We start from the raw sequence: 16,526 nt of genomic DNA on the forward strand, positions 1-16,526 counted from the left end.
GTCCTCAGACTCGGACTTCTGTGTTTCTATATCAGCACTATCAACGCTGAAATTAACCTGCAGCAGTCAGGTGGTACAACTAGAGCTCTGGAAGTTGTTTAAGTTCATTATTATTGTAATTTTTTGTGCTTTGCGGTTATGTGCCGTCTCTTGTGACGCTTCTAGACTGTGCTCTGGCTGTGTGTGTTCATGTGTTTCGAAGGAGGTTTTGGAGACGCTCTGAAGGAAGGGTGGGATCTTATGCTTTCAAAGCTAGCTTGCTATTGCTAGCCTCTCCAAATTTGCCTACACTATCTTTAATCGGTTAAAAATCATTATACTAGATGATTGACACACTAGATGACAAAAGAGTCATTACACTAGAGAGCTTTCAGTAGTATGCTCTCTTTATGAAAGAATGTTTAACATTTGAAGCTCCATTTTGAGCACAGTCAGTGTTGAAATCTTAGTAAATAACCTGAAGTGGGAAGAAAATCATTACAAGTCAGGAACCAATCACAAAACTCTGGTCCAGCCGACCAATCAGAGTACATTGTTCTTTTCGGAAGGAGGGGTTTCATAAAGAAAGGAACTAAACAGAACGTTACTGACAGACAGAAGAGAGGAGCTGTAATAATGTCAAATGTGGGAAAAAATGTGTTTTTAAACATTCAAACATGAAAATTTGCTCTAATAGAGCCTAACATCAAGACTTTGAAAAGGGGCATAATAGGTCCCCTTTAAACCTTAACTACATACATGTGCTTTACTACAGCAGCTTTTTAAGCACAATTTTCTCAAAGCATCAACAAATTAAACTGAAACAATCAAGGCTAAAAGCAGATGATTGAATCTGATTTGCCTCGTGTAATCAGACCCTGTTGACAATGTGAGCAGAAGCTCTGATGGTTTGTGCGACAGTGGCACTTCCACGCTGTAGGTGGGATCGCAATGAAATCTTTTAATTACACAATTAATTATGAACTTGGTAATTAGATTAATTAGTTAATTGCATAAAAGGGCCCTTCCCCTTGCTGTACTACTGCATAAAATTAAAGTTAAGCGTTTGGATGCTGCCAGCTGTCCTAAAAGAAAAAAAAAGGAAATACATGAAAGAAATGCATGTGTTGGTAAATGCATGCATATATACACCATAAACACAACAGCTTTTGTGAGTCAGGTGGTCCATTTGAAGGCTACGGAAGATATATTTGACAATTCTATGAATATGCATTACTCAATATCTTTAATATTAAGTGATAATAAACCTGATTATCATCTAACTTATAACCTGACTACTTACCAAATGCATAATTGAATATGAAATATTAAAAGTGAAAGGACAGAGAGCGATATGAGAGCTATTAAACATATTAGCATTTAAAATTATTATATCAAAAACATTTGTCCCTGAAGGCTGTGATGTTTGAAGCATGTTGGAGTCTCAGACAGGCCGAGTGTTATTATTTCAACATGAACAATGCTTCTCTCTATACTACAAAACTCTACCACACCCACCATTCTCTTTTTGCCACGTTAAATGGAAATTCATCAGTCAAACAGTCATAATCTCTCTCCTTCCTGCGATCACTCATTCATCTCACTCCTGGCCCGCTGTCAGCACTACCAGTCATGCACAGCAAACATGGCATCCTGCCAACGTGGGGTAATTAATTTCAGTATTTCCACAAAGGCAAATGATTGACAGCGTCGTATTTGCCTTGAATCCTCATTACTCCACAAATGTGCCTTCTTTCCCAGGCACCTCCCCTCTTCCTGTCCTCCTTGATATTCATGGATGATTCTTCTTTTCCACACTCCTCTTTAAGCACTGCGTCGCCTGTCACCGTGTGAATATTCTCCCACAGAGGGAGTGTGAACACGCTTAGCTTCCATGACTCACTGCTTCGGTTCTTATTGAATTATTTAGGTGTTGTTATTGATTCTGTTTAGAAACACAATGGGAAAGATGGAGACCCAACAGCTGCTCTTAACGCAACACTGTACCAGTATTGCTTACTGTACATAAATATCAATAAGTCCATAAATTCAAACATCGAAAGTATTAATATTTGCCACCGAACGGTTTAAAAAAATAAAATTAAAAGAAATAATGTAATGATATGTTAAGTAACTTATTAAATGAATCAGAACCATACATCAACAGAAACCCTCCAAAATAAAGATAATTTAAGAGGTTATTGCAATAACATTTAATGTTTAAATTATTATTATTATTAATAATAATAATTTTGCATTAAACATTATTATTATTATTATTATTATTAACTGCATAAGCTAAATAATAAAATGCAAAATTCAGTTTTGTAAATGCATATATAAAAAAAAAAAAATAATAATTGAAATAAAATAAATGTATTTATTTTGCCATCTAAACTACGCACAATTATATAGTTAGATGTTAAAGTCACAAGAAAACATATTCACCCACATTATTCCACCCATCTGTGATTGTCACCATACCTGTCAACATTTGGGTACCAAAATACGGGAGACCTGGGGGGGTTTCAGTTCAACCACATGCGGTTTCATGTCATCTATAGGCCTACATTACACACCCCATCGCCAAATCATAGAAAAATTCAGTTAAGACAGTTGTATTCATCTTAACAATACACAACAAATCAATATACAGAAAAACAGATTTCTAAAATAAGGTATAGGCCACAAATCTGTGAGTAGGCTACAGTTTTCAAAACTGAACAGGTGATGTTGTGTAATATTCAGTTACTGTAAGAAACTGTTCCAGCAGGTGGAGTTTACTGGTACTGAATATTACACATCACCTGTGTATAGGCCTACTCCCATTAACTGGAACAGATTTTTACTGGAACTGAATATTACATCCAAATATTGTTACGTAATCAATCAGCATATTGTTGTGTAACTTCACCTATTGGAACAGTATTTCACAATTTTTTGAAATTGTGAACAACTGGGTTGTAGGTTGCCAGGTTGAGCTCACAAATGGGTTGAAATGTGTATGATGTGTTGATTGCACGAGTAGGATGGGTTTCATACAAGATCTGGCAACCGGACAACCTTGGATTAATATACTGATGTGATTATTCATAGAACGACATTTGGGCCATACAAGTAACGGGAGTTTCACGGGAGGAATAACAAAAGATGGGTGTGAAATACGGGAGACTCCCGGGGAAAACGGGAGTGTTGACAGGTATGATTGTCACATCAGATCATTTTGGTCTACTTTTATCTATCGATATTACAAATCTTTTGCATTTTATCAGCTCGTTTTACTTCAGGTTTCCACCGAAGCTTTATATCTTTATATGGCTTCTGCTGCTGTGAGGATGGCGGCTCACGAACTGCATTCCTCTCCATCCTGTAGTCTTCAAAAACGGTTAAAACACGACACATCCTTCCGTTACACTCCACCATTAACTTCCCTGTGAACGGAAGCTGTGCTCTTGAATAACATGAGAGGATTTTCGCTCTCATGGGGTCTTGTAGCGCACAAACCGTACATGTTTTATTTAAAGGCACTTTATAAAACCAAACTCTCAAGAAGAGGAGCAAAACTAAAAGAAAAGAATGAAATGGTACAACGATTTGCAATCCATTTATTCTAGTAAACGGACTCGCTAGAAGAAAAGATCGCTTTGGATGTGCGTTTAACCAATTCCAATGTATCAAACAGCATAATGCATGCCACAAATCAAGGACAAATAAGTTATCTGTGGTTTAACATTTAAATATACTGTAAGGTTTAATTAATAGGGTTTTCTGCAACACATGCTTCACTAAACATGCCGATCGTTTACCCAGGAACCCCCTAAAAGAGAATACCACTTCAGACGATTTAATCTTTAATGATCTGAACTGAACTATAAACCCAAGGCATTGAATCACGCATCAATAAATAAACAGCTATGGTTTATTGTATGTGCGCCTTGTGTATTTAAATAGCCACCACCATCTCAACCACCAATTATAACCCAGAGTTATTAGATTACAAATTAAACTGTACATCTGCAGTGCAGCAACCTGAGAACGAATGTAGGTAATTATTCCACGGGACGATGAAATTGCAAAGCATTTAAAATGCTTTTGCAAATTCCCATAAGATTAGAATTAGCCTTTCGAGCTTTTAAATTACACATAAAGTCATGTCAGAAAATCTTACGCACACTTGCATCTTGATAAACACGTCATTTTTGAAATGTCAGAGTAAAGTAGTGGCGCATGGAAGGCTGACCTACAATTAGCACCCGCTAGCTTACTACCTTTTGATTGAAAGCATAAAAATAATTAGTCAATCTGCATAATTGCTAATTAGATACTAATGCATATGTACTCGCAATTAACAACAGCTGCACGGAATAAAGGTAGAATAAATTCACTTCTGAATGCCAAAGGAAGTATAAGGCACGCAGTGGCTCACAAACACAACTGCTGCGGCTTGTACATTAGCTCGCAGTCCCTTTCTTAAAAATGCATCACGTTGTTTTTCAAACCCTCGAATTGTAGAGCTTAAGCATATCCCGTAATTATCATCTCAGAGGGTTGCTTTTGTTCGCATGTTTTTTTTGTGGTGAAGGAAATCAGCTTTCTGAAGCCTACACATGTCGGGCTCTCCCGCCGTGTCCAAATGGAACCCACTCAGATACATGTTTCCCTGTGTTCTTAAGTAGTTGCCAGGAATTGACGTTGACAGTCCTGTCAACCGCGTTCAAAAACCCAAAAGCGTGTTGTTCTACGTGACGACTGCGAGAGGTAACAAACAGCTTTAATGCTCGGGCAGGGGTAAACACCGAAGAAAAGGAAATAAAAAGAGAAATGCTCGCAACTTTTGGAGATTAATTCAGTCTGCACAACAACCTGCAACCCTCAGTTCCCCTGTGGTTGGTGCAGATCATCAGAAGTTGACAAATTAATCCTCACAGCCAGTTTTTACAGAAGACTGCTCCCTGAACTCGTGGAGCATGCGGGCATAGAGAGATTTGTGCGCGGCACACAATGGCTCCACACACTAGAAATCAGCGTTCCATGGCATCTGAGCTCAGAAGACCCACAGAGTTTTCACCGCTATTGTTAACTGCGCTTCAGAAAGAGCATTGTGTGACATTTCTGGATTTAGGTAGATGTAAAGCTCAAGTTTTCACACAATCTGTGACCTTGAATAAGACCCTATGTATTATTACACGGCTCTCGGGAATAATGGATTCTGATGGTTAATCGCAGCATTCTGTGTCCTATATTTGTGTATACTGACTCTAAACTGTATAACCGAACTTTTGATTTCCTTCAGACACTACCATTTAAAAGTTTGGGGTTGGTAAGAGTTTTTTTTTTTTAAATAAGTATTTTATACTCACAAAGACTGCATTTATGTATATGAAAAATACAGTAAAAACTGTAATATTGTGAGATAGTATTCAAAATATAATTTCTTTTCATATTTTAAAATGTAATTTATTTCTGTGATGCAAAGCTGAATTCCCAGCATCATTACTCCAGTCTTCAGTGTCACATGATCCTTCAGAAATCATTCTAATATGATGATTTGCTGCTCAAGAATTTTTATTTTATTTTGATCAATGTTGAAGACAGTTGTGCTGCTTCATATTTTTGTGGAAACTGTGATGCATTTTTTCAGGATTCTTTGATGAACAGAAAGTTAAAATCAACAGCTTTTACTGTCATTTTGATTAAGATGTCTTTGCTGAATACACTTTAAAAGATAAAAAATCTTACCAACCCCAAACTCTTTCGTAGACAATGATTTCTATACTGTACAAACTGTATATTCTATCCTGTTTTCCACATGGGGACCAAAACAAAGACAATGATTTTGGATATTTCTTTGTGGGCACATTTTGTCCCCATAATGTAAGGTTTACCAGGCCGCACACACACACACACACACACACACACACACACACACACTTCAAAGAAAAGCCAGTTCTCAAGTTGAGTAACAAACAGTTTTTGCTGCACTGCAGTGCTCTCAGAGTTTGTGCTGCAGGAGTCTAGATCAACTTTTTGATATGCTTAATTAATGAAACTGGTGTGTGTATGAACATCTCAGACTTTTATCAATGCACACCAATCCATACTGAGGCCATGGACAAGGCTTGATATCAAAGGCCGATGCGAGCAGACTTCATTCGCTCAGGGTTCATTTCTGTTCCAGAAACAAGCCGTCCATCTTTCAGCCGGTTTGTCTGAAATGTCTAATCTTTATATTTTGACTTTGGTGGGAGCATCCATCCCAGCTGTCTATAAACCTAGTCAATGAAATCTTTACATTTGATTTGGAAGTTGCAAATGTAGAGTTGTATATTCCCTGAGCTACTGAAATCTCTGACGTAAAAGAAACTCAGTCGGATTTGTTCATCTCATCTCTTACTGACCTCTAATTGATGTTGCCATCCGAGCCTAGTGATGCTCCCAATATAGCCCCTGTGTGTGTCCAATATTTGATTATGCGCCGGTCTCCATGGCACCACGGCCATTTGAGCGCTAATTAATTACCAGGCTTAAGAGCTTGTAGATAATTGGTGTGTACACCACCATCAATTCCATTAAAAAGAGCAATTATCACCTACCTTATGCAAATGATTGTTTCTGAGCTCCCCCCTCCTCTCTCCTCAAATTAAAAGGATACACTTGAGTCTTGCCACTCTGCACTAGATCACACATTCAATAATCATGTGAATAGCAAGAAAAGATGTGGAGTCTCACAGACAGTTCATCTTTAGAGACCAATGAAGGGTGCGTGAAAAATCCTTCTGCAAAAAACTGTACAGACTCTTCTTAGTGCACTACACGGTACAAAAACTTGTTCAAATGAATCGTAAGGCGCAAACGCACATGTGTTAACTATCTGTGACCTTGGGCGACACAGGTGCCGGAGCAGATCTATGGCTCTCTGTGATGGGAAAAGTAGGTCACGGAGTTCTATCGCTGGAAATATAAAAACCGAACATCTTTGCCGCATGAGACCCCAACAGGGAAATCATGGCTAAATAAATCAAGTGTGTGCTGAGAACGATAGAGCTGCGCACTCTCAGCCAAGAGAGACGTGACTGACCATTAGCGTATAAATACACATACTTCCATCACGGCTCTCGCGCAGGAAGTGACCTCAAACCCTACGGTGACATATTAAGGACAAAGATGTTTTCTTTTGACCGACCTTTCCTAGTTTTCCTCAAGGTGAGAATGAAGGTTCTTGTGGTTGATATTGCTTAGATGAACAATGCTACAAACCGTGTTTCGCCTTCAGTTCAACTTACTTTCTTTCACACACGCACACGCTACTGCTTTTATTTCTTTTCTGTAATTGTCGATTGTTTTGCATTAATCTCAATCATAGATTTTCGGGGCCTTTACTGAGCATTATTCAGGTCATATTTCACCCCAAAATCAAAAGAAACAAGAAATTATTTTTTGTTGAAAGAATATATTTATTAAACTATTTTAGCTACGATGTTTTATTGTATTCTGATAATATTTTTGAAGAAAATACAGTACTTCCAAACTAAAAAAACTCCTCTGATAAAAAAAAAAAAAAACTTTAAAATGTGTTTTTATATTATGGTAGCATTTATTATTTAATTATTTATTATTTTATTTAAAATTAATCATTTTTTATGAGAGTATTCAATCATTATTTTACTCTGTGAGAATTTTGTGCCACAAAAATAATGTAACAAATGTGCAAATAAAATAAAAAAAAATATCAAAATTCTTAATGCAAAATTTTTCCCTTTGATTTTGGGGTGAAATATGACCTGGAAATGTGAGATTCACCCATTTATGCCATCTATAAAACAACGTCTACTACTAGTAGAATCATACAAACCAAACTCATTTTCCCATCTAAAAGTTTTAAAAAAAAGTCTAGAAAGACGCCTAAAAGTCCTAACCACACACAAGAAGTGCAAGACATCTTGTCTGTCGCTTGCTTTCCATTTCCTGCCTCCATCTATAGTGAATCCCACTGATCAACACACATTAAACAACACATATATTCTGATTAATATGCACAGTATCAGAGTTCAGTGTGTAAAGCAAAACACAGTACAATAAACTTTGCCAAGAAAAGCTAATTTACAGCATTACACATTACTTCTGAATATCTTATTTATTACAGCTCTATTCACTTGTGCAAACTTCATTCAGTGTATCGTGAGAGCACTATTTACATTGGGAACTGCTATTGCAGAACATTAAATGGTGGTAGGCTACATATCGAATGGGAAGGTGAATAATGAAAACTCTCATCTGTGATGTTCATCTTCCTTTCTGGCTGAGCTCGTCCTGCTGGGTTCAGTTCAGAGAACACATCTTTCAGCACACACTCACCAGAGTTGGGGTCTGAGTTTCCGTCTGCTTCGGTCCTCTTGTCCGGAGAGGTCTGCTCGTAGAAGTCGTCCTGCGCCTGCACCAGAGGGAGAGGGTGTGAGAGGAGCGGGACACTGCCCACGGGCTCATGGTCCCCCAGCCCACTGTCACTGCAGCTTTCCTGAGACCCGTCCGGCAGGTGAAACGTGACGCGCCGCTGAGACTACAACACCAGAGAGCAGAGAGACAGAGACACGCGTTAATGCTTGTCTCAGTGTTTCTCAATCAACCAGCCACTTTCAGCGGATTGATTATTAATTGCAAATTGAATGGGTATTTGTTCACTTTTATAGAAATGAACAAATAGGATGGTTTGGGTTGTATTATTTGGTCAAAATTGTCCCTGAGCACAGCAAACACAAGTCACGTTTCACAGTACGAAGCTCTCTTCACTACAGAGCATGCGTGTGATATCATGCACACAGTGATATGCTCTGAATGCACTAATGGTGTGATGTGTTAATCACTAAAATAAATGACAGTCTTAAGACATAAGAGCATTTAATGTGTGTGAGAAGATGAGCAACTGTGCTATATTTAGAGAGAGAGAGAGAGAGAGAGAGAGAGAGAGAAGGAGAGAGAAGGAGAGAGATAAAGTATATACTGTTCAAAAGTTTGGGGTCATTACGATTATTGAATGTTTCTGGAAGAACTCTAATTTGCTTGCAAAGGATGCATTTATTTGATAACACCATAAAAAAAAAAAAAAAAAAAAATATATTATTTAGATATTTGCCAAAGCAACATTTTCATTTAGTTTAACTTGAAGTACTAAAACAACTAAAATTAAAGATGAAATAAAAATGAAAAACTCTACACAAATATTTTATAATAATGACAAAAGCACATAAAAAAATACTAAAACGAATTCAAAATGTTAATAAAAACTATAATATTATTTCAGTTGTACTACAATAATACTGACATGATTAAATTATTGTCATTTGTGAGTCGCTTTGGATAAAAGCATTTAGCATGGTAATATATTTTTCTTCAACGATTTATTGATTATTATTATCAACATTCTCATTTTCAGTGCTAAAATATATTATCTATTTTACTTTATTACAATACTACTCATTACTCCAGTCTTCAGTGTCACATGATCCTTCAGAAATCATTCTAATATGATTATTTACTGCTCAGGAAACATTTGTGATTATGTTGAATGTTGAAAATTCATATTTTTGTGGAAACTGTTCTTTGATGAATAGAAAAATCAAAAGAACAGCATTTATTTGCAATTTCTGTAACATTATAAATGCATTTATTGTCACTTTTGATCAGGTTGATGCATCCTTACCAAATAAAAATATACATTTCTTAAAAAAAAAAAAAAACCTGACCTCAAACTTTTGAACGGTAGTTTATTCTCTGAGTTGCTGTATTCTAGGTATCTGTTGCCGGCTGGTTGGCACCGGCTCTGCCCACAGCGCTGGTGGGCATCAGAGGAACACCACTGCTGGGTTGGCACGGCCCGACCAGAGCGTCCTAGTTCACATGCCATGTGCTCACACTGGGCACAGAGGCTCAAAGCAATGTGAAGGTTCCGGCATCACCGTCGAAAGGGTTTGACAATAAAGCATGCGTGAACCGTCCTGCATCTGCAAGCTTTTGATTTTTTTATTTTTGCAATGAATTATGCTTAATCCAACATGCCTGTCCGCATAACCTCTCCCACGCAATTACTAGGGAATGATTCCACACATGCAGTTTTAACCAAGTTGCTTTTAAAGAAAATATTTCTGCATTGCTGATCTCAATCACTTGCTAATTTTGAGCATACTCCAAGAAATTCTAATGACATTTCGCAAAGTCCAGTACGGAGCTCTCCGCTAACCTTTCTGAGCGGGAAGTTGTCTTTTTTGCACCATCTCTGTCGACTGTCTTAGACGACTCTGCTGTAATTATTGGCAAAAGCAAAGGTCAGCCAATCTCAGCGCTATGCAAATGACATCATTATATAATTTGGAGCATTTCAGAAAGCAAGTGACATTCAATTAGAGGTAAAAAAAAGAAAAGAAACGCCGAACAGTAGCTTCAGCACGACAGCCTGAGCTACAAAACACTTGAGCTGGACAAACCAGAGCGGCTCTGTTCTCAGATCTCTGGGCTCAGAACTATTTCACCGACATTTTCACCTTTTGACCACTCGCATCACAAATTCATCGTGCAAGAAAGCACGGCAAATATTTGCTTATAGTGATTAATGGGGGGAAAGTTTCAGGCCAGAAGACAAACTGTCAATTTACCAGTCATTCATTGCTTGAAGTACCATAAAATAACAAGATATGCTGTGAAAAGTTCTAGAATAAGTTCACAAGTGAAATAAACTCAATCGAGTTGGTGGCACAGTGTTAAATCGAGTCTTTATCAAAGAGACGTGTGTTTTAAACTGCTTGAATGTGTGTGCATATACTGTATGAACACATGTTATGTGTGTCTATTAGTTCATCGATAAACTATATCATACCAATTACCTTGTTTAATGTGGCCAATATTCCATTTGATTTGTCCGTCCGGAGTCTGATTGACACCACTGCAACTAGTCTCACACACCATTTAGTAATATATATGAAGGATATTATGTGCTCTATAAACCACGAGTCCTGTGTAGTATTTTATTCATTTGATATGCCTGGGTTCTCTCAAAACCACACGATATATTAATCTCTCGTATATATCAATATTATGTGTAGATCACCTTACAGAGTGAAATACTACCCTTCTAACCTGAACGATGTCCCAGTGCGATACGCAAAACGCATTGGTGTGCAAACCAGCATGAAATGAACACAGGTATGCGATCACACAGTTCTATTATAAAGCAGGTGTAATCAATAAAAAATTGACTTTCTAACTGTTTGGTAAGTTTACCCCATTTTTATTATTGATTGCTATTAGGATTTGAAGAGAGTTTCAACCAGTATAACAAAAAGTGCTTATAAAAAAACATTGCCTATAGCATCATATCTAGCAAAAAACAGCGTGGTTTATGCAATTTTGCTTCTCATATAAGTATATAGTATCTTATTTTAGGAATGTTTTTACTGAAAAAAGGACAAATAGGTTTATCTATGTATATTCCTCATATTAAGCCACCAGAACATAAATATGAGGAATTGTTTTTGTGACAATTCGACATACTGGCTGATCTCGAGGGACACATTGACCTGCACTGTTTATCAAAAATATGCAAAGAAAAACAGCTAAATAATCCCATTTTCAATGGTACAAAAATATATTTTTAATAAAAGGGTGCACAATGCAGCGTTATGGCCAGTAAGACATGTGTATGGTGCATTTTCTCAAATCCCAAAAAGTTAATACAGAACCCCATGTGCATCCGCCTCACATTGAAAGTCAATATGGGCATATCTCTGTGTGTGTGTGTGTTTGTGCGTTTGCCCAGCAGTCACTCACTGCTGTATTAGCATAAGACCAGCTTAAACCTTCGCCACTGCCAATTTACACGCAATCATGGCTTATCATGCTTGTCAGCCCATATTAGCAGCGTGTTTTTATATTGTAACGGGTCAAACGCGCTGGCGACGGCACCGGCGCCAAGCAAACATAGCCGCTTTCAGCTAAGATGTTTTCCCTCGTCAAAGTACACAGAATCAGTGTCACAGAAGTTTCCCACTCAAAGACGCCAGACCCGATCATGCCGCCCGATTCCCTCACTCGGGGCTCAGGAACGAAGAAAGAAGAGAAAAAAAAAAAGAAAGAAAGTGGATGCCTCTAAAGCACTTTTCAGAAAAAAGGAGACATCTTTGGCTGCGAGTAAATAGGCAATTACGGCATGCATAAACAAATCAGAGAACATGCAGATCTTTAATGAATTACATTTCCTACATTTCAAGCTTATGTCAGTTTTTCTAAGGAGGAATTTCAGGGCTTGCTTATGAGTGCTTCACATCCAACAGAGTAGCGCTTAATGGATTTGCGTTAAGTCTGGGTTTAACCTAGCCTCCTGCTCGGCAAAAAGTCATCGCCGTCTGAGGACTGTTATCGCGGTTTAGCGGCAGATCAGGTCTCTGTGTAGAGATTAGCACCAGAGTTTGCTGGAACTTTCCAGAGAATGTCACAAAACCTCAGAGCATCTTCCGTAATTCTCTCGGAGGCACAACAAATCTGGCTAGAGTTCATTCCCTGCTGTTCTTAACATGATGAATAAAGTCCGAGTCGAGAACATTTCCCATTTTGGGTCAGTATCCTCTTTCCTCAATATGAATGAAGTGCTGAATGTTTTTTTTTTTTTTTTTGCAGTCGGATGCTACATGTCTGAGACATAATAGACTGCTGTTTCTGTCTGGATCTCATGGGACGATTCATTGGCAAGCACACCTTCCGCTTCCTCCATCCCTCAGCGTTTCTCCCCAACAACATCCTTGATTCCCACCGCGGGAAGCATGCTGTCGGAAAACAGCGCTCTCTTTCGCACCTGAATCCAGCCTGTCATAACCAGGTGTGAAATTTACAGGGATAATTTCTGCAACGAAATGAACGTGCAAAAAAAACAGCCACTGAGGACATATCTCAAGCATAATTTACAGTCGGCCTTTCACGAGCGTAAAATAATCACCCGTGTGGACGTTAAATATGAAATACTTATTTGATTTAGAATCACTTTATAATTTTACCTCTATATTACCTTAAAGCTCCTGCTAAGAAAACACTACGATAACTTAAAATCGGAGTTGGATGTTGCATGATATAAGAGCCGCGAAAGTAGCGTCGGTTTCAGATCCGCAGAACAACATTGCCATGAACAATAGAGATCTTACTTATGCCACAATAACTTATCATCTTACATTTCATTTAGTCAGAATACACAGCTACTTTTGAACATGAGAATCATGATTTTTGCCTACAGTATATTTGATTGTTTCCTATTTGAATATACTATTTATTCCTGTGAGGCAAAGCTGAATTTTCAGCATCATCAGTGTCACATGATCCTTCAGAAATCATTCTAATCTGATGATTTGCAGCTCAAGAAACATTATTATTATTATCATTGTTGAAAACAGTTTCCCTGCTTTATGTTTTTGTGGAAACCATATTTTTCAGGATTCTTTGATGAACAGAACTCATTCGTAACACACACTTGCATTTAATGTCGCTTTTGATCAATTTAATGCATTCTTGCTGAATAAAAGTATTCATTTCTTCTTACTGCCCCTAAACTTTTGAATAGTGAAGGGTCTAACCAATCAAACCATGAACCCCTGATTTGGATAGAAAAAGCTTTTACATCCAGTATGACACGCTGCTCGTTTTAGCTAGGTGGCATTGTGGAGTGTGTGCTTGCTAAACCAACACACACACTTAAAAAAAGAAAAGAAAGCCGTAATAGCGCAATCAGCAAATCACTCAAAAACAGTGATTAATATAGCCACACGATGACTCACACGTGTAGGTAGACGCACACATGAGAGAAAAACGGCAAGATTTTGACAGTTTGAGGTTTGGTCTCAGCATGGATATTTCCATAGCAGCCCCGGTGTGCTTTTCATTTGCGAGACGATTGCTCAGATTCTTCAAGGAAAAAGAGGGAACGTCTACCACCTCACTGCTGCTTCCAATCTCGCACACTTGAGAAAATAATCCAATCCAACAACACCTCATCACCTGCTGAAACAACACGGCACTTGTGTCTACACAACAACAACACGAGGCAACACACACAAGCATTCATCACAGCAGCACACAAGATGATCCTAACAGACAAGGCTTAAGTTAGTCCTGACTAAAATACATGTTTGAACTGTTTTAACTGAAAGCAACCATAATTTTGTCTCAAGATGCACACGAGCACTTTATAAGAGCTACTTAGATGTCCTAATTAAACTAAGGCCTAATCCTGGTTTAATCCAAGCCCTGTTTGTGAAACCGGGCCTTAGTTCTGTTGATGGTTATGAACTATTCTGCCAATGCAACACAGGACAAGAGTATGGCTAGTTTTCATACCGTAACATTGGAAAGTCTGCCATTCACCATCATCTCTGTCCCGTGGTTGTTAATCGATTAAAAATGTGTTCTTAATCTGTCCAATACATGTCCAGCATCAGCACGTTTAAATCCATTAGGTTCTCTCTCTAAATGAATGAATTGATGAGAGAGAAAAACTGAGCTTTGTGAAATAATGCAAAGACAATAAAATACATACATAGCTTGTAATAAAACATAAATATGTGCATGGACTGGCTGCTTGTTATGGGTGACTTTATTCAAATAAATAAAATAAAAACACTTTAAATTGTTCAATAGAAAAAGATAAATAAATACATCCTTAAATCCATGCTATTACTTGCTGCTTGTTATACGTGGCCTTATAAAAAAAGGATAAAACTAAATAAAACACTACATAAAATACAACAAAGAACAGTGAATTGACAGATAAATAAATAAACTAGAAGTGTATACCTCAAAACACAAACACAGATTTTCAAAATGGTCAAATCTTCGAACACACTGACGCAATAAGCGAGATCTTGAAGGACCTGCTGAATATGAACTGGACAGTCAGACTCATTAAAACGCATGGCTTTATCATTTACCTGAACTGCACACTTGAACCAATAAAAGGGATTCTCTTTTTAACAATTGCTCAGATGAGATCTGTCATTTATAGTTGTTTATGTCTTTCTGCATCCTTGTTTGTGGCTTTTCTCTGAGGAAAAAAATAGTCAGTTAAACCTGACTGCAAGAATAACCTGGGAGAACTGCCAAGAGTGTTTGTGAAATACTAGATATATAGATACAGTACACACACAGGCACTTTTTTTTTTTAAACATCACTGTTGCTGAAGCTCTATACGCGAGAGATATATATCCTGCTTTATGGAGAGAAACAGAGCACCGACACAGGAGATGTCTGGAGTCATAATAAAAGGCTGTCTGCCCTCTGTTGGTGTGAGTGCGCTACTGCAGCAAATGAAGATGGACGCTGCATGCTTTGCCTTTTGTGGACCTCTTTCTTTTCATCGTCCCTTCTTTTTTATCTACTTAAATCGCATCATTTTTCCTCCCCCTTCTCTATTATCTAGTCTCGGCTCTCCCTCCACCTCGTTTCCATCTCACATCAGAAGAGAAGGGTTCTGCGTGCAGCGCCGAAGGCCTCGTTCTGTTCGTTCTCTGTAGTGTGGCTCTCAGCGCATGTGTTCTCTCTCGTAATGATCCCCTTGCTCCTCATTACAGGCAGAGCGCTGTGACCTCCCTCCCATCATACGGGCCCTTTCATTGGCCTCGCCGGCCCGGGCCAATCTGCAGTCATCCGCAGTTACAGAAAACATCTTTAGGATTTTCGTCATCCGTCATAATGAGCTGCAGCACGGATGAGGGCGACCGATACGCCCCTGCTGCTCACGTTACGTTCTTTTGTACAGGACAGGACCAGCTCAAAACCTCTTTCATCACACAAACACACACACTGGTCAACGTATTCTTGGAACGGCAGCTTTAAAGAGAGCCAGACCCTCGTAAAGAACAGACCCTCCAAGCCCCGAAACTGCTCTGACATGCTGAGAGAAAAAGTGAATAAAACATGCGCTGTGCTTGCATTGTGTTTCCATTGAGTGTGCTGCTCAGAGGTCCTCTGGACACTTGGACCTCAGCATGAAATCATGTGTAGACTCATCCTGGAGGAAATAGAAGAAATGTCCTGGTGGTGTGTGTGTGTGTGTGTGTGTGTGTGTGTGTGTGTGTGTGTGTGTGTGTGTGTGTGTGTGTGTGTGTGTGTGTGTGTGTGTGTGTGTGTGTGAGAGAGAGAGAGAGAGAGAGAGAGAGAGAGAGAGAGAGAGAGAGAGAGAGAGAGAGAGAGAGAGAGAGAGAGAGAGAGAGAGAGAGAGAGAGAGAGAGAGAGAGAGAGAGAGAGAGAGAGAGAGAGAGAGAGAGAGAGAGAGAGAGAGAGAGAGAGAGAGAGAGAGAGAGAGAGAGAGAGAGAGCGAGAGCGAGAGCGAGAGCGAGAGCGAGAGCGAGAGCGAGAGCGAGAGAGGTTTTTTAAGCATTTCTGAAGCCTCTCAGTTGCTTAGTGCAACAAAATGTGCAGATTTAAATATATAAGAGTAATTTAGATGAACTTATATGAATGTACGGAATAACTAAATATATGAATTCCCTCAATTGAATTCTCCTTAAATAAATTACCA

The 16,526-nt window shown here is 38.5% G+C and overlaps 1 protein-coding gene across 2 annotated transcripts in view; it reads right to left on the reverse strand.

Moving 5' to 3' along the window:
* The window catches only part of pcdh9 (protocadherin 9), a 261,961-nt gene that overhangs the window by 79,614 nt on the left and 165,821 nt on the right, over positions 1-16,526 (reverse strand). Inside the window, exon 4 of one of the 2 annotated variants that reach the window (XM_081381418.1) lies at positions 8,335-8,410. In XM_081381418.1, coding sequence (XP_081237544.1) covers positions 8,335-8,410 — 76 coding nt within the window. Of the gene's footprint in view, positions 1-8,334; positions 8,537-16,526 lie in introns of both variants that reach the window. The other variant, XM_081381417.1, reaches the window with a different exon arrangement.

Source organism: Scardinius erythrophthalmus, assembly GCF_964197995.2.
Source record: "Scardinius erythrophthalmus genome assembly, chromosome: 12".
Lineage (NCBI taxonomy): Eukaryota > Metazoa > Chordata > Actinopteri > Cypriniformes > Leuciscidae > Scardinius > Scardinius erythrophthalmus.